Source organism: Chelonoidis abingdonii, chromosome 9, assembly GCF_003597395.2.
Source record: "Chelonoidis abingdonii isolate Lonesome George chromosome 9, CheloAbing_2.0, whole genome shotgun sequence".
NCBI classification, from domain to species: Eukaryota; Metazoa; Chordata; order Testudines; family Testudinidae; genus Chelonoidis; species Chelonoidis abingdonii.
In genome coordinates, this window is record NC_133777.1 from 66,527,228 (window position 1) to 66,547,368 (window position 20,141).

The following is a 20,141-nucleotide window of genomic DNA, read 5'->3' on the forward strand; positions in this document are numbered from 1 at the left end:
TATCTGAGTGGTCAGAGGAAGGGAGTCACCATCACTTACAGAGTAAAGGCAAGAGTAAGTTTTTAAAAATTCTATTCTTTTAATTGTATATATTACATATCGAAAGTTGGCTTTCTGATTACAAAGCAGCATGGATGGTCTTTTCTGAAATGGAACTTGCATGTGACTTGATAAGAGTTTTAGGGGAAAGAAAATGGCTGCTTTCTTAAATTTAAAAAAAAAAATCAGGTTAATTTGTATTTAAAATGAGTCAGTTCATCATGGGAAAGAACTCCCTCAATGGTTGCCATGAATATCTTAAAGCCAAACCACAACTGGCCTAGACATTCATCAGCATCCTTCTGAACAAAGAGGGGCATTGACTGAATGGGAACATATATAAAGACTATAGCAGTCTTGGTTGTAGCACACCATCAGGAACATAAGAGCATATAAAAGTATCAATCTATAACACAGCAATACTTTGCAAATATGCTTTTCCTGTGCTACATCTCTCAGAATATACCATCATGTCTTTTTCAATCTCTTCGTACGCTGCAGCTAGATGTTCATTCCTGCTATCAAGCGAACTGTTTGCCTCCTGAAGTATTTTAAACCACTCTTTAAAGTGCTCTTCAGTCAAGTTTTTGTATGCAAGGGCTAAAGTCCGAAGGCCTTCTCCAGCAAACTCCTGTCACATAAAAATAAAAGATGAGCAGTATCTATCAGAACAACGTGAACTAAATTAGTCATAACCACATTATATTAATTTCCCACTCTGTTAACATCTTTCTTGATTATGGAGGAGTCAATAAGCAAGGGTACTGTAAGATACCACTGAAATTAAATTCTCATAAACCTTATTTCTGGGGGATTTAAACTCCTCAGGTTTCTTTTACTTTGAGGTAAGGTTATGGGCACATTTTCTCCTTATAGCTAGATTTTGTTCTTCAAAAAAATAACTTGAATGATTTCTGGCAACTTCTATATAAACACAAATATTCTAACAAGAATCTAAAAAATTGATCAATGTTAATAAGCGAAATGTTGCAGTCAGACAGAGCTGAATGTGAATTGGTACCTAGGTGTTAAACAGATGAAAGTTTTAACCTTGAAAGGCAGCCAACGTACCCAGACTACTCTCTTTAGCACAATTAACTAAAATACTTAGTACACTTTTGGCGCTACCACATGTAAACAACAAATAATAATTTCATTGTGAACATTATCACTAATCCATCATCTTAAAAGCATAATACCCATGTACCTAGGATGGTATCAGTGGAAGAACTGTAAGAAGCTGGACCAGATAATAGGAGTAGAAATGTCTCAAGTAGTATGTGAATCACAATAGTTCTATGACATGGCATCATGGCCTAAGGTGCAACCTATCTGTTATCTTGACAAAAAAGGCTTTAGAGTGAATGGGAGCTGTGGCTGCACCACATCTCTGATAATCAGCATCCAAATTTGAAACCACTGGTCAACACACACAGATATGTATACACATGTTAACAGGTTAGGCCCTTCAACCTAATCATAGAGAGAAACAGATCTAAAGCAGACACCCCAACTCTTAAAAGTGGTGAAAACTAACATAATCTGAAATGTTGGTAGTTCATGCTAATTAATATAGATTCTGATCCTGCATCAGGATTGCCTGGTGTAGACTCTTGTGCTCATGCAGAATCCCACAGACAACCCGTTATTTCTTTAATATAAAAGTGATTGCATACGTGATGTTATTCAAAATGTGCACATTCTTACAGATTGCACTGCATATTAGATACCTTTATTATCCAAAATATATTCCACCCTTTATATCTTAGAATTTCAATGACTGACTTTTTTCAAAGTCAAACAACTATCATGAGCAATTTTACTGTTAAAAACCAAAAACATTTCAGGAACTGTCTTTGACCCTGCAGCTCATCTCAACAAATCAAATGGTTTACAATGCTTCACTAACAACATTTTTTTCATTTTCAATGAATATTTGAACATTCCCTCTTCTATTATACAGCTATTACAATTAATATATAAACAGGGATTATAAAACTCAGAATTTAATGGCTTGAAAAAACAATGAGGCTTTGGAATTAAATTAATATAATTAGACTGATGTTAAAAAAAAAACATAATATATCAATATATAAGTACGTATTCCCTTAACTTTACTAGGCAAGTATGAAAAATTCAAGGTCTTTGCATCTGAGCAACTGCAAAGATCAGATGTGTACGATTCCAGCCTTGCTTTCATAAAAAACAGGTTGGCCTTCTGGAAAACATTAAAAGAAAGCCAAGAAAGCTCTATTACAGAGACGAAAACAATAGTTATGTTTGTAACCAATATTACTAAACCATCATACTGTATACTTAATGTCAAAGGAGTATTTTTTTTAAAGACTCATGGAATGGTTTGTATTAAATGTGGACACTTACAAAGAACATGAATTCTAAAAAAATAAATGAAGGAAATTAGGGCTTTATAGAGTTTCCCTTAAAGTTCACATTAGTTTAGACCCTCAAACTGAATAGAAGAGATCTATTTTCTTTAACACCATATTACCAAACTGGATACTTTGTATCCACATCCACAGATTCCCACTGGCTTTTTACAAGGGACTCTAAGGACTTATAAGAATACCTTACAAACACTGTAAATATATCAGCTGTTTCAGGAGTTAACAGTGACCCCAAAAGCTCTGTCATTTAACTGAATTTAGCTCTTTGGTCAGTCAAAGTGAGGCTGAAATTTAAGAAATTCTGGCTCATTTCAGAGCAGAAGGCCTATTAAGGTATTGATTCAAAAAAGCATCTAAATTTAGGAAAGTACTTAATCACATGTTTAACTCTAAACTTAAGGCCCTACACGCATGCTTAATGGTAAGTGTGTGTTTAAGCGCTTTTCTGAATCAGTGCACATACCTCAAGATGATCTGATGTCAAATACATTAATTCTTCATTGGAGGGATGAAGCCTCTCAAATAGAACAGTATCTGCTCCCTTGCAATAAAGTTTTATCTGCCCATCTGGGGTTTGAACTGAAAAAGAAAAGAGAAATAGAAATTAAGACTGAAATTATTGCTTTTCTTTCATTTTTCTCAAATGTTCATTTGGCCTACCAGGTCTAGTTAGATGAGTTCTGTACATATCAATAAAAGTACAGCAGTCAGCACACAGAAAACAATCCCATCACCTGGACAGGAGTTAGGTACAGCTTACATACTCTTTAAAAATGAACATAACACATACTGATAAATTTTTCAGCTAGAGATTGGGCAAAAAACTGGAACCTCTCAAATCTGAACCCCTTTGAATTTCAGAGGGATGGGACCAGGTACAAGTCCCCGGATCTGAAACCTCTCCATCAGTGTTGCTTGTGAATCAGATTTTTCTGCTTCTCCATCAGCTGTGCCCCGAAGTGTCACAACAGCAGCTGGACTTGCAAAACTCCAACATTTGGAGCTAGTATATCATAAAAGACATTTGCAAGATTTTTCTACCATCAAATCTGACTCTGAACCTTACCCCTAATTAAATCTCAAATCCAAACCTTGAACTTGAGTCTAACTAATATACATCTAAATCCAAATTCTGACATTCTCTGCCCATCTGTAGTTACTATACACATTCCTTCTCCCAAAAAGTCTTCATAGAATCATAGAGAGGAAGGACTGGAAGGGGCTTCAATAGGATATCTAGTCCAGTCCCCTGCACTGAGGCAGGGCTAAATATTATCTAGACCAGTTTTTCCCAAACTTGGGATGCTGCTTGCATAGGGAAAGCCTCTGGATGGCCGGGCTGGTTTGTTTACCTGCCGCGTCTGCAGATCCAGCCGATTGCGGCTCCCACTGGCTGCGGTTTGCTGCTCCAGGCCAATGGGAGCTGCTGGAAGTGGCACGGGCCAAGGAACATACTGGCTGCTGCTTCCAGCAGCTCCCATTGGCCTGGAGCAGTGAACCGAGGCCAGTGGGAGCCGCAATCGGCCGGACCTGCGGACGCAGCAGGTAAACAAACCGGCCCGCCTGCCAGGGGCTCTCTCTAAATAAGCGGAGTCTCAAGTTTGGGAAACACTGATCTAGACCATTTCCGTCAGGGTGTTTCTCTAACCTCTTCTTAAAAACCTCCAATTATAGAGATTCCACAGCCTCCCTAGGCAATTTGTTCCAGTGCTTAATTACCCTTACAGTTAGGCAGTTTTTCCTTATGTCTAACCTAAATCCTCCTTCCTGCAATTTAAGCCCATTATTTCTTGTCCTGTCCTCAGTGGTTAAGGAGAACAATTCCTCACCCTCTTCTTTATAACATACTTGAAGACTGTTATCATATCTTCCCTGAGTCTTCTCTTCTCCAGATTACACAAACCCAATTTTTCAATCTTTCCTCCTATACCATGTTTTCTAGACCTGGAAACATTTTTTTTCTCTCCTTTGGACTTCCTCCAATTTGGCCACATCTTTCCTGAAGTGTTGAGCACAGAACCGGATACAATACTCCTTATCAGCCTTACCTTTGCTGAGTACAGCGGAAGAATTACTTCTCATGTCTTGCTTACAATACTCTTGATAGTACATCCCAAAATGATGTTAGCTTTTTTCCCCCCAGTAGTATTATAGTGTTGACTCATATTTCGTCTGTGATCCACTATAACCTTTAGATTCTTTTCTGCAGTACTCCTTCCTTGGCTGTCATTTCCCATTTTGTATTTATGTAATTGATTAGTCCTTACCAAGTGCAGTACTTTGCATTTGTCCCTATTGAATTCCATCCTATTTATATCAGACCATTTCTCCAGTTTGTCAAGATGATTTTGAATTCGAATTCTGTCCTCCAAACCATTTGCAATCTCTCCCAGTTTGATATTGTCCACAAACTTTATAAGTGTACTCTCAATTCCATTATCCAACTCATTTACGAAGATTCCCTTAATTCCTTTCACAAGTATGGCTATTTGTCTTTTTCTTTTCTAATGACACAGGTGAGATAATTCCTTCTGCATCATCTCAGTTTGTTTCTATTGGAATGAAGTACCATAACATGAACATCACTTTACAGCACAGAACACTTGAGGAAAATGCAAGATAGCAAACAGTATTATGAAGGGTACTCAGGAAGAGAATACTGTGTAATCTCAGGGCAATAGCTTCTGAAAGCATGCACAGCTGTATTAATAAGAGCTGGAAGCGTTCCAGAGGGGGACTGATCAATTGTTGGTGATGGTTTTCTGCCTCAGAAAAGAAGCAGATTTATGCCAGAATACACTTGTGAGCACCTTGAGCCATTAAAAACCAGGCATTTTATAAATATATTATGGTGGATACAGAATCAGCTTGAGTTTTATACATTTTTAAAGTATGTGCAACACCTACTTACTGTTGTCATTTGCACCACATAAAGTAACTAACCAGTACAAAATGCTTAGCTTGACTAGAGAGGAGTAAGTCTTGAGCAAGTTCAAGGTGGACAAAGTTTCCCACTGGACAATATAGCAGGAGTGATTTGTAAAATTAACAGTTTCATTATGGTACATACAATAGTTGAATTATTTCTACTATATGCCTAATATTTACATTGCCATCCACAAATACTATCAAACTATCATTCTGAAAGAAGTTTTTTCTGTATAACATATCTTTTGTGCTGTCTCTGACCAGAGAATGTATTTTTAAAAATAGTTTAAGGTTAATCAGACAAACTGTTTTTGAGTTACAAGGCTTTTAAAAAAAAAAAAAGGTAGTTTTCACTTTTTAAAATTTGTTCTATAGAAACTTTTTGGGGCACTCATAACTCAGATATCTCGCTGTAAAAACTTCAAACTTGCTTTATCCTCTAATCCTCAATGAGAAGTAGTGTATAATGATATGTTTACCAAGTTGGAATGCAAGACATTTTAGTTACTATTTTTGTTTTCCATATGTGTTTTAATTTCTATGAGAGAACCTGGGAATTTCATAAGCTCCACTTAATTTAAGCAGGCGCTCTCTTACTTTCTCTCTCTCTCATATTAAAAAAATTTCCAGCCTTTTTCATGTGAAAACCCAATTAATAGGTTTGCAAGTTTTGGTGATTTTTTCTTAAAAAATAGATTGGTTTCTTAATAGTGCTTTATTTCAGATCCCTGGCTAATAAGTGGAAGGCTAGCAGAGACTTAAGGTACAGTTGGTGTTGGAATGAGAGTAGATCAGAAAAAATTCAATGAAACTTTTTCGTGTATATTTGCAGATTCATCAAAATTGAAACATTTTACAGAACATAAGAACGGCCGTACCGGGTCAGAGTAAAGGTCCATCTAGCCCAGTATCTGTCCTACCGACAGTAGCCAATGCCGGTGCCCCAGAGGGAAGTGGAAGCTAACAGGCAATGAATCAAGTGATCTCTCTCCTGCCATCCGTCTCCCATCCTCTGAATGAACAGAGGCTAGGACACCAATTCTTTACCTTCCTGCTAATAGCAATTTATGGGACTTAGCCACCATTGAATTTATCCATTCCCTTTTAAACATTGTTATAGTCCGCCTCACAACCTCCTCAGGTAAGCAGTTCCACAAGTGACATGTGCGCTGTGTGAAAGAGAACTTCCTTTTTATTTGTTTAAACCTGCTACCTATTAGGTTTCATTTGTGACCCCTAGTTCTGTATATTATGGGAATAAGTAAATAACTTTCCTATCCACTTTCTCTACATCACTCTATATACTCTCTATCAAACTCCCCTTAGTCTCACTCTTTTCCACAGCGTGAAGAGGCCTAGCCTCTTAATCTTCCTCGAATGGGACCTCTCCAAACCCGTAATCATGTTTAGTTCCCTTTCTGAAACCTTTTCTGTGCTAGAATATCTTTTTGAGGTGAGGAGACCAATCTGTACACAGTAATTCGAGATGTGGCGTACCATGGATTTATATAAGGGCATAATATATCTCAGTCTTATTCTCTACCCTTTTAATATTCCCTAACACCTGTTTTGCTTTTTTGACCGCCTCTGCAACACTGCGTGGACATCTTCAGAGAACTATCCACGATGACACCAAGATCTTTTCCTGACCCGTTGCAGCTAAATAGCCCCCATCATATTGTACGTAATAGTTGAGGTTATTTTTTCCAATGTGCATTACCTTAATTTATCCACATTAAATTTCAGTTGCCATTTTGGTTTGCCCAATCACTTAGTTTGTGACGATTTTTAAAGTTCTTTCCAAAATCTGCTTGTCTTAATTGAGCAGTTAGTATCATCTGCAAACTTGCCACCTCACAGTTTACCCTTTCTCTCAGATCATTTATGAACTACATTGAATAGGATTGGCCTAGGACTAACCCTTGTGGAAGACCACTAGTTTACCCTCTCCATCTGAGAATTTACCATTAATTCCTACCCTTTTTCCCTGTTTTAACACAGTTTCTCAATCCAGCGAAAGGACCTTCCCTTTATCCCATGACAGTTAATTTACAGTAAAGAGCCTTTGGTGAGGGACCTTGTCAAAGGCTTTCTGGAAATCTAAGTATACTATGTCCACTGGATCCCCCTTGTCCACATATTTGTTGATCCCTTCAAAGAACTCTAATAGATTAGTAAGACACGATTTCCTTTACAGAAACCATGTTGACTATTGCTCAGCAGTTTATGTTGTGTCAATTTTGGCGAAACTATGAAGGAAACCAGATAGGGCTCCAATGCAGCTGCCTGGTTTCCTGCCTGCTTATCCATCTGCCTGGCGGCATACTGAGAACCCTGGCTCTCAGGCTTACACCTCCTTGACAGCCTAGGCTCTTATGGTCCACCAGCTCCAAAGCAGCCCACCAGACAAAGTGCCCCAGAACCCATTCCAGAAGAATTTCAAAATGTTTGGATTTTTTTCCATATTGGAACCAAATAAAATTTTGAAATGTCAAAATCCTCTACAAAATGGAATTACTGTTCCCCACCCAGCTCTAGTTGGAACCACAGTTGTGAGGAAGCAACTGCTTCTTGTTATTTAGCAGGCTCCTGTTTGTGCAGCTCCTTTCTGAGTTAATGGGATTCAACGTGGGAAATAGCTTTCAGAAGAGATTAAACCAAACCAAAGCTTATTTTTCACCATGTCTTCTATTACCCTCATTTTTGCTTTTCTTCCATTCTCTATCCCTATTCTTCTCTCCTTTCATTTTCCTTCATCATCTTTTTCATCTGTCACCTGGACATCCTCCCATATTTGTCTCCTTCACCTTTTTCTCTCCGTCGTAAGTGAAGAAATTGTTAAGTGATTTACATTTAGTCTTTGTTGTACTTAATTTTTTTCCTAGTCTTAATTAGCCATACTTCCCTTGTCCCTTCTACTTATATTTTCTCATTTCAGCTGAAACCATTAAAGTCAGCATTTAACAGCTATTATATGGTTATAACTAATATTTTCTGTTCCAAGCACAGGGGAAAACTGTGGTAAATATTCTCAAATACTTACTTTTTAAAGGCAATAACTTGGTCATGTCTTTGCAAACTTAGCTTGCTTAGTAAACTTTTTTTCTAGTACAGGTAGTCCTCAAATTTAAGACGTTAAAATTATGATGAACAGCACTTATGATACTTCTACACTGACACCCTGATTCAACTTATGACTATAGGTTCCAAGTTTACGACACTCAGTCCCACAATGGAGTAGATTAACGACGCAAATGTAAGGAACCAATTGTGTTGTAAGTCCGAGGACTGCCTGTATTATTCTGAAAGCAGATTTTTTGGTGTAGTTTTAAAACACACACTGAAGTTTTTTTCTAGATATACTTTAGATTTTATTATTTAGTTGCTGATATTATTGATCATTTACACTTGCTTCATTACTGTAAAGCACTTTGATGAATGTTAATAGAGCTATGTAAAACCAATAAATCAATCCTAATTGTAAATCCCTATAGTTGCCAGTCAGTGCTCTACAGAAACAGAGTGAGAAAAAGAGCAAAATGCATGGATTTGAAAAACTGTTTCATTATCAAATTTCCAGAAAACAAAATTCAATGCAATTAATAATCTACTGCTACTATACTTTGCATCCTTCCATCCAAGGATCCCAAAGCGTTTTACTAAACTGAAAAGTATCACAATCCCCACATTACAGATGGAGAAAGAACCAGTCTAAATGACTCCAAGGTACCGAGAGTCTGTGGCAGAGGAGGAAGTGACATCTAGATATCCTGAGATTCCTACTTCCTTCCTTTTTCTAACCATGAGACTAAATTGCCTCCTTTGGCAGTTGGCAGGTTAGAGCTCTCACTGGTAGCTAAAAGCTGGCCCTAGGTGTGTGTGTCTCTTGCAAACAACAGGCATGAAAGAAACAAAAAGAAAGCTGTATGCTGTACCTATTACAGACATCCTTTTCCTGATATTGTTAAAATCTAGAATTGCTAAGAGCTGGTATGTAACAAGTTTGCCCATTTCTTCCACAGTGATGGTCTCTGGGGTCCGAGACTTAAAGATGAAACCGAAGTTTCTGGCAGCGGTTACTAGAGCACCTTCATCTGGCGACTGCACCTGGTAAATCAATTCACCTACAAGAAAAAAAAACAAACACTGTAAGTAACTGAGTTTTGAGCCCTGAATTAATAGCTTCACTTCTAGTCCATTAAAGAACAGCAGTACTGAACAGTACTTCCTGGCTGATGACCTCTGCTGAAGGGGGAGCTGCGCTGCCTGACTGCAATGATCCGTAGGCAGTGGGAAAAGGAAAAAAGGTGGGAAAATGATCTGTCACAAAACTTAGTAAAAGTCTTTTCTCTGGGACCAACTCATCCCATTGCGAAACGGCATGAGGTGTACGTTGGGGTGTCATGCATGCTCCATCAGTGCAACATAATGATGTGGTGTCAGCCATGAACATATTTTGTGGTGTTTAATGTCAAAGCCTGTCCAGATGGCAAGAAAACCAAAATTTTGCCTCCTCTAATGTCCAGGCCCCAGATGCTACTTCCAGGAGGGCTCTGCTGTGGGTGGCAAGCCAGAAAAGGAAGTAAGACAACTGTGTAGGTTTGGAGGAAATTTGTAATGGACAAGAGTTCAATTTCTGTTCAGTGAATGCCTGGGAGAAAGATAACTTGGTAAGGACTTCATATGCAGAGTGAGATTTCAGAGTCATATTCTCAGAGGAAGTCTCTTCAATCCCTCAGCCTTAGAGTGTTGTACAGTAATTGCCATTAAGAACTTGATATTACCATTGGAAGGTAAAAATAACTTTATCCCAAACAATCTGAGAATTCCCTTCTTCTGAGGTAGAATATTGAAGAACATACTCAGCATATCTGAGCATGCTGCACTGCGTGCATCAGCTGGCCTTACATAGCACAGAACCTTATGGGAATTTAGGGCACACGCAGACCTGGACCCATTTTTCAGATATACTTATTTTAATATATCAAATTTCTGTATCTGGATACTCCACACTGAAGTTAAAGGGGCATGTGTACTAAGATACACAGAAGGATACTGGAAGACCAGTATTCACATTCTGCCCAAGTCATACTGTAAATAAGCATGAAAGATATCCTTTTATGGTTAAAAAGGGACTCTGTATGTCAAGAGATCTGTATGATATCTAGCCAATAAACAGATAAAAATGAGTAATTTCCTCAGAATCAAAAAGTTTAATCATAGCTACAAAACCCATCAGAAGCCTAGCTACATGACAGACCCAGAAGCAGTCAGGTAGCACAAAAATAGGAAGTAAATTATTAACACACAAGTTTCCAAAAATAAGCCCCAGAAGAATCTTAAAACTAGGGCAGATGTCAGAACTTCTTCATTCTCTCTCTCTCTCTCACTCTGCAGTCCTCAGAGTGCTATACAAAAGTAGAGAAAATTATAGTTAAAAGAAAGGCAAAACTAACATGAATGAAATGGTAAAAGGTGGAGAAATCAACCCAATGAAGTCAAGAAATTCAATACATTAAGAAGTCTAATTCTTCTTCCCATTTCACTAGCATCAAAGTCTCCATGGACTTTCATGGAGTTACTCCAGATTTACAGAGAGCAAAATTTGGCCCACAGTTTCTAAAATAGTCTCAACTCAGCTTCAGTGCACATTGTATACATTTCATGCTATACTGAACATAAAACAAACAGTAACTACTATTAAGATGTAAATTTAAAGACAAACATCTATAGGAAATATTTATTCGCATGCCCAATTTTTTTTTTTTACTGATTTCATCCAGTACAAAGTAGCTGAATTAATTTGGCTGAGACTCAAAAAAAATAAATCTTTTGACTGAGACAATGCAGGAATAAATTCAGCCTAAAGAGAAATTTTTTGAGAAAGTTATGAATACATGAAAAAGGAGAAAGTGGGATGGCTACAGCAAATACTAGAGCTCAACCTTATTTCATTTGCTTCTCAAAAACAAAATATATAGAAGTAATGCCCTAAGCCTTAACAATAATAATATTTAGCACGTCTGCTGTGCCTGATTTACATTTTTAGAGAGGGTCTTACAAACACAAATTATTCTTGCATAATCAAAAACCAAAGCATTAAAAAAGGAAATTGTGTCATTCTAGTAAAATGAAAAACTGTGGCATGGAAACTAGAACATATTATACTAGCTCTCTTATTAATTAAAAAAATCCAACAGATATAAATTTAAATACAATCCACCTTTTGTATAAAACTGTCACCTGCCAGGCAAATCTTAGACCACAGTTCACTTCAAACTGTTCCACAGTGAATATGGTCTGCGGAAATCATAAGCTTCTTTCTGTGGCTAAACTTGCTCAGCGCAGTGCAGAAGTTCATATACAAATGTTCAAAAGTGCAGTTCATATTCTGGGTATTAATAACAAAAATGTCTATAGAACTATCCTAGGAAAACAATCATTAATAACTTTGCTTAACAACAAATGAATTTCTTCCAATTTACATTCAAAGCTATCTGGCAATGAAGTTTAACTATGTGGAAAGTGTGAATGATACCAAGCCAGCCATTTATAATTTTTTAATAATTTTTCCAAGTACAATATATATACCAGAATACCAGATTCATCACAAGCCTGCCATTTGTTGGCAAAAGGGTTATGAAAAAATTCAGATAATGAAGAAAAATTTCCTAAAGGTCTCATTTTTTAAATTAATTTTAATTCTGTTACAGATTTGGTTGAAAATCCCCAGAAAATAGAATTTTTACACATGGAATATATACTGTAAATTTTGGGAAGACACACTATAGCTACATACAAAACAAAGAGATTGAAACCTTGTTTAAGTGAAAAACTGAACCCAATAATAACCAATAGAAGAGAGAGGTTTTGGATTCTCCTTCTTTGAATTTATGAAATTCTCATGAAATTTATTCATTAAATTTTTGGGATTTAGCTACCATCTCTTCTGCTAGAAAAAATGAAGAAGGTTCAGTGAAGAATTATATGAGCAATGAAACAGACTGATTGATCCTATACCAGCTGAAGGAAGAGGACGGAAAAGAATTCACATTTTCCACCTCCAAATCACTGCTTTAATTCAACTTTAGTCTGTAGTGACAAAGTCCTTAGCAATTGGCACATATTTCTGAGGCCTAAGTAGTAAGCTGGTCTCAGTCCAGTTCCTAATCATAAATGGCACCATTTTGGCAGTTTGAAAGAAGCCAAGAATTAAATGGGCACCAAGATTAAAATATCCTCTGAGCCCTAAAGAAAGACTCTCCAGTTTAAAAGAGAACTGGATAAATTCATGGAGGTTAAATCAATTAATGGCTATTAGCCACGATGGGTAAGGAAAGGTGTCCCTAGACTCTGTTTGTCAGAGGGTGGAGATGGATGGCAGGAGAGAGATCACTTGATCATTACAAAAACAAAAACCCAAAACCACACATTTTTAAAGGTAGCTTGCAGTGCCCAAATGAGTTAGCATTAACTGGATACTTACTTCCTAATGAACTGGAAGAGCTCAGAATTACTCAATGCTTTTTGACACAAAATCTCTGACTTTTTTTGTAGACAAGTACTCCCATCAATTTCAATCAACTTCAAAATCAACACAAGGTTTTTTACTATGAATTAAAGATTTTTGTACTGTTTGAAGTTGAAAAAAACATGCATCAGAACAAAACATAGCAAGACAATTACAGGTTATGAGACCATGTCTCAAAACAGTTATGCATAAGTACTAGCCAAAATATGTTACATCTCAGTTAATTGTTATGATATGGTCCATTTCCTTTTGAATATGCCACAGCAGCAACATAAACCAATACAATTTGACGAGGTAAAAATAAGAAATTCTCCGTAACAGACCTACTCCTTGGGTGGCAGATGGGATCATTGTCTCACAGCTTAGAAACAGAGATTTAAAATCAAGGGCCTGTCATTTCTGTGTTAAATATTGGACAAGATGATGCATTACCTTACTTGCAAATGCTGTGATAATATATGCTCATCCATGAGACAGGTAACTGAAGTGTTGCCACACTCCAAACATTTTCTCTTCCCAGAATCTTGTCCTCTATGACTATGACTATAGTGATTTATTTTATATTACAAACAGCATGACTGGCTCTAAAGAGTCTAATAAGATAGAAAAGTATCCAACTTTAATGAAGCCACCAGCGTAGAATGAGGACACAATACGGCAACATAACATAGTGAGGATAATTAGTCTTGATCTTGAAAGGCGGACTGTGATGCATAGGGCCCTATCAAATTCATGGGTGTGAAAAACGCTTCATAGACTGTGAAATCTGGTCTCCCACCGTGAAATCTCATCTTTTGTGTGCTTTTATCCTATACTATACAGATTTCACAGGTGAGACCACCGTTTCTGAAATTGGGGGTCCTGACTCAAAAGGGAGCTACAGGGAGGTCACAAGATTATTTTAGGGGGGTCACGGTATTGCCACTCTTACTTCTGCACTGACTTCAGAGCTGGACGGACGGAGAGCGGCTGCTATTGGCCGGGCACCCAGCTCTGAAGGCAGCGCCCTGCCAACAGCAGTGCAGGAGTAAATGTGGCAATACCATACCATGCCATCCTTACTTCTGTGCTGCTGCCTTCAGAGCTGGGCAGCAGGACAGTGGTGGCTATTGACTGAGGGCCCAGCTTTGCAGCAGCAGTGCTAAAGTAAGGGTGGCAATATTATATCGTGCCATCCTTACTTCTGCGCTGCTGCCGATGGCAGTTCTGCCTTCAGAGCTGGGCTCCCGGCCAGCAGCCGCTACTCTCCAGGTGCCCATCTCTGAAGGGAGTGCTGCTGCCAGCAGCAGCGCAGAATGGTAGCTGTACTGCAAACCTCCCCCCTAAATAACCTTGCCACCCCCTCACAACTCCTTTTTGGGTCAGGACCCCTACAATTACAGCACTGTGAAAGTCCAGATTTAAATATCTGAAATCATGAAATTCATGATTTTTTTAATCCTATGACCATGAAACTGACCAAAATGAACCATGAATTTAATAGGGCCCTAGTGATGCAGCAGAACACCCAATACTCCCAATTCAGGGATCCTGAAAGTGATTTGTACAAAAATGAGGAATTATAGTAAGACTAGCCTCTCTTCATGAGTAACACATGATATGGCTCACAAGAGGCTTCCTAATTTTCGATTTCAGAGTTGTAACAGTTTGCAAGCTGAAGATATTGTTAACACTGCCAGACCAAGATTATATACAATTTGTTCTCACACACATGAACTATATGGCTCATCCAAGATATGTACCATATATTCTACTTATCAAAATATCCAAATCAGTACTAAAAGGCACAATAATCAAATGGAAACAAAAATAATTGTATGCAATACTCCAAAGAGATGGAATAATCATGTGTCCCTCTCTTTTGTGGGAAGACTTAATAAAGGCTAACTTTTAATGAAGACCTTCCTGGCCTGAACTAAATTAGGAGCCGGCATAACAAGTAAGCCAATATAAAGTGTGTATGCCAATGCTATGCTCACAGAACCCTGTAGAAATCAGACAATTTCAAGGATGAAAAGGTATTTATATGTGTCAAAGAACAGAAAAATCAGTTATTTGCTCATGCAACTAACATTTGCATGTGCAATTACTTAACACCCAACAGTGTACCCAGAGTTTTAAGGGTGCAAGATCTGCACCCACATTTTTATGGCTCATTCTTGACTCACTTCTTCCTTTAAAAACGTGGTTAACCTATACTTTTTAAGTTAGAAAAGTGCTATAGAAACCAAATAGTTAGACTCTCTTTACTTATAACTAAGCTTTCAGTAGTTTACCTGCATTTTTTTCTTCAGACATGACTGTATGGCAGAGGGAAAGCAACCTAAAGAACTCATGTACCATTGAGTCTCCTAGTTTAATGGATTCAATCAGGCTGTGATCATAAAATTGAAATTTTCTATCTGCTAGTGGGTTAAATGAAAAATCCACTGGCACTGTTTTCTGCAAGAGAAAAAAAACACACACACACACAATGTTTAAAAGAGTAAGGATATTAAATGGTGAGATCCTTTTATTTTGATGTTTTGGTATTAAGAGACTATATTAGAAACCCACACAAGTAAAATGGCATAATTTCATTTCATGGTACAATTACATATCTGGATTTTGCATTTGTAATTCAGACTCCTTTTTGTTCTCACTGACAATGGTTGAAAGAGAACTAAAACAGAAAATCAATACTTGCATTTGGTCTACAGGCACAAAAGAAAGTGGTCCTTAATCTTCAGTTGTGTAATGCATCTTTTTTCATCAAAAAGTTAAATATCATAAATATGATTTTTTATCATCTGACAAGGCTACATTAATATTAAAAAGATAAGTTTTAAAAACAAGATTGTTAAGGGGAGAGGATATTTTCAAAGTCACAGATGGCAGTTGGGCCTAAAAGCTAATCAATGTTAACAAGTCTCCAGGGTCCAGACATAAGGCTAAAAGTAAAACGCTTCAGTAGACATGGGCTGCATAGTCTGAGAATGAAGTACATTGAAGTAAATAAACACATTTTCAACCTACAATTTGTTTTGTATTACAGAACCAGTTGATCAGTTTCATCAGTAAGGACAGTTCTAAGAATAAAATTGGTACCTATCTGGTGTCATTTGCCAAACATTTTCAAGTTATGTTTCTTAATGTGCCACAAAATCATTTCTACTGTGGTAGGCATCTCATAGAAAAAGTGCTTTTGAAGCAAATTTGGACTGAAAATATTCAGTCACTTTCATCAAGAGACAGAGGGGAGCTAGATGCAATCTATTTTACGACACTACGAGAGCAGGAAACTTGTCATGCAATGTGCTGGCTGCTGTCTTCCAAAATGTATGTTACAGTACTCTGCTTATTGGAGTCCAAATTGATCAAGTGTTTGTTGTTTTTCCTTTTTAATGGCTGGCCTGCAAAGAAGGTATAATCCTTAATACTACTTACAGCCAATTGAACTGTTCCTTTAGCTCCAGAGGCAGGGTAGCATGCTTCATTCAAGTTTTATTTTTTTGTTTTGTTTACTGAAACGTAATTTTTTCTTTACAAAAACAAATGATAGAAAAGACAAAGATATCAGAAGTACAGACCAATTACAAAGAAATATACAGAAGGAAAGAAAAAGTATCAAAACAACAAGAACAAGGACACACCTAGATACCTCCTAGTAAACATATAACATACACACAGGTTTAGAGTCCATCAGGATGTTAGGATAGTTTAAAATTAATAAGATAAAAAGTTGACCATTGTTTGTTATGTTCAGATTAGGATCGCCTGCTGCATGTTCAGTTAACGGTAGCTAAGTAACTGGCAGCCTTGCTATTCTTAGGATTCATAACTGTGTTCTAACAATGAGTTATTAGAAATCAGGAGGGTTAGCTTATGAGGTTAAGGCATGGCCTTTTGTAATAATATTGATACCACTTATACAGTGCTTTTCATAAATGATTTCAAAGCACTTTTGAAAAGAGGTTAGTATCATTACAAATATATAGGTTTTTACACATGTATAGTGATTTTCTGCCCCACACAGTCTGGGTTTCTTGAGTTTAGCCAAGGATTATCTCCAGTACATATAATAGCTTCTGTGTCTTTTTGTAGGGCTTCCAAACACTAGAAGGCAAGGAATTGTAGCATGTTTCTGTATTTCCAAAAAAGTTAATAAGCACTGAACTGAGGTTACATCTGCTATAAACACTGTCATTATTCACTATAAGACTGATCTTGAATTTGAGAGGGTACTGTGCCTTCTCCATCTTCCCCTGAACAAGCTACTCAAAGACCCAGATGAAGAGCTTCTGTAGAGATAATAGGAACAAAAGAAGCTGTAACTAGTGATAGCACAAACATGTTCATGTCTAATTCTACCTTACACAATTTTCCACGGTGTCACTGAGGTGGAAAAGGATGCAGAATATAATTGTGACTCATATTTTGGGAAACTAGAGAATCACAGAATGTTGCTATGAATTTTAATAGAAAGGAGGAGGTTGAAGATGAACTAGTGTTCAAGGGCAATGTATTCATATCACTGCAGATACAGCGAACAGTACTGATCAAATGATTGACTTCCAACTATCTCACAATATCAGATACTTTGTTCTACCTCAGCACAGGGGTGCTGGACTAGATGACCTTTCAAGGTCACTTCTAACACTACATTTCTATGCTTCTATGCAACACAAACAATGCCAGGGACTGAATACTAGTTGCACACTGGGGGACCTGAAAAAAAACTTGTTTAGTGTAGCTAATACTACATAATTTAGAAATGAATATGAAAATATGCCCCTTCTAATTTCATGTAGCTAAGCAGAAGATAGTGAACGAGAATAGAATATCACTCTGACTCTCCCCTCCCAAATCTAGCTGCTGTCCAGCTAAAAATAAAATCTAAAACCAAGTCCTTATAAAGCCAGAGAAATAATGGAATCTAATTGGGCTAGATGGCTTCTATCAATCTCTGTGTTGTTATCTAAGGATCTGTTCTCGCTCCTACTGACTTCAGTGGTACAGGGAGAGCCAAATGTGGGGCTGGAGGAACCTTAAGAAGTCATTGAGTCCAGCCCTCTGTGTCAAGGCAGGACCAAATAAACCTAGACCATTTCTGACAGGTGTCAGCCCAACTTTGTCTTAAAAACCTTCAATGTTAGGGATTCCACAAACTACCTTGGAAGCCTATGCTACAGCTTAACTATTCTCATAGTTAGAAAGTTTTTCCTAATATCTAATTTAAATCTCCCTTGCTGCAGATTAAGCCCATTACTTCTTGTCCTGCCATCAGGAGAACAATTGATCACGGTTCTCTTTATAACAGCCTTTGACTTATTTGAAAACTGTTATTAGGTTCCCCCTCAGTCTTCTTTTCTCAAGACTAAACGTGCCTGCTTTTTAACCTTTCCTGATAGGTCAGGTTTTCTAAACTTTGTATCATTTTTGTTGCTTTCCTCTGGACTTTCTCCAATTTGTCCACATCTTTCATAAGTGTTGTGCCCAGAATTAGATACAAAGCTACAGCTGAGGCCTCACCAGTGCTGAGTGGAGCAGGACAATTATCACCCATGTCTTATATGCAACACCTCTGTTAATATACCCCAGAATGATATTAGCTTTCTTCTCAACAGCATCACATTGTTGACTCATATTTGATTTGTGTTCCTCTCTAATCCTAGATCCTTTTCAGCTGTACTACTACCTAGCCAGTTATTCCCCATTTGTACTCGTGCATTTGATAATAGCTGATGTTTCTGAGTGTGCAAACAAATCAGTCTGGCTACTTACATGGCTCCCATCAACATAGTACCTCACAAACATTAAATTTATCCTCACAATACAGTCCTGCTCCAAAATACTCACTGTTCTATTCAGTTGTTACATACAAAATGTAAGTGTTTTAAATTACATCTCTACCCCGATATAACACAACCTGATACAACATGATTTCGGATATAACGTGGTAAAGCCGCGCTCCGAGGTGGCAGGGCTGCGCACTCCAGCAGATCAAAGCAAGTTCGATATAACGCGGTTTCACCTATAATGCAGTAAGATTTTTTGGCTCCCGAGGAAAGTGTTATATGGGGGAAGAGGTGTACCTGAAACAGTACTGCTTCAAGTTACACCTGGTACTGTGTGGTTAGCATACAGCACTACTGCCTAGAGACAGAAGGGCCATAAAAGGAGGATGTAAAGGCTTGTCTACACTTGGAAGTTCACCAAAACAACTATTCCGGAATGAGTGTCCATACAGGTGCTTATACTGCAATAACTGTTCTGGAATAATTATTCTGGAATAGCTGTTCTGGTAAATTTTTAAATGTAAACAAACTCCTAGAGGAAAAAGAAAGTTCACGTTTTTCTTGCCTATGTCTTACGATAAGTTATTCTACAGCATGTTTCAAGTTCAGGGAAATAAATGTTTCATTGAAAATTACTGATCTACTGAAAATATTTTAATGATGAAATAAGCCATATTAGAACATATAAAATATTTTGTAACTTGGTCATATTTATACCTCATTAATTTCTGTTTTCCAGCCCAGATCATTGTATACATCACCTACAAAATATAAAGTTAATTAACACAAAATATGACATTTAACTTTTTCATGGTTTTTCAGACTATGGAGGTAGACGTCAAAGAGGAAACATTGCAACAACATTCAAAAATATAAAACATTGCAGTGGATCATGATACAGCCAACATTATGCTAAAGTAAATGCTTCCATTCTATTGTCCACAATGCCATTGTATTTTTCCTCCAGCTATTTTACTTATTCTGATTTTTTAGGGCCTGATTCTGCTATCATTTATGCATAAGAACCTAATTTATCACATGAATAACCCCATAGAAGTCAAGGGGAGTACTCATAAAGCAAAGATATTTGTTGCATAGAATCTGGCTCTCAGGTTTTATACAGAGTGTTTATTATGCAATTGAGATATACAAATATTCACTTGCAGCAAAAGTTACCTTAGTATTTGTAGAATTACCTGAATTTCTCTATACTTGCTACAGAATACTAGCAAATAATAATGTTGCTATTTTAGAAGTCTTAAACATTCTGGAAGATAGTTGGTAAGTTTTTAAAGACTGATCACTTTACACTACAGGATTTTTAATACCATGTTTTTATATTATATCTACATTTACAAGTCTAAAACTCAAGAAATAAAAAAAAAAATTCCCCTCTCACCCCTATGGGTGGTATGTGTCTTCCTCAACCTCGGGTCCTCTACCAGAGGCCTGGGAGTTTGG

The 20,141-nt window shown here is 37.3% G+C and overlaps 1 protein-coding gene across 1 annotated transcript in view; it reads right to left on the reverse strand.

Annotated features, from left to right (window-relative positions):
- The window catches only part of ATP8B4 (ATPase phospholipid transporting 8B4 (putative)), a 157,225-nt gene that overhangs the window by 35,660 nt on the left and 101,424 nt on the right, over positions 1 to 20,141 (reverse strand). The window contains exons 13-17 of the mRNA XM_075069659.1: positions 19,398 to 19,441; positions 15,180 to 15,345; positions 9,308 to 9,496; positions 2,908 to 3,023; positions 506 to 670 (exon numbers count right to left, since the gene is read on the reverse strand). Coding sequence (XP_074925760.1) covers positions 506 to 670; positions 2,908 to 3,023; positions 9,308 to 9,496; positions 15,180 to 15,345; positions 19,398 to 19,441 — 680 coding nt within the window. The remainder of the gene's footprint in view (positions 1 to 505; positions 671 to 2,907; positions 3,024 to 9,307; positions 9,497 to 15,179; positions 15,346 to 19,397; positions 19,442 to 20,141) is intronic.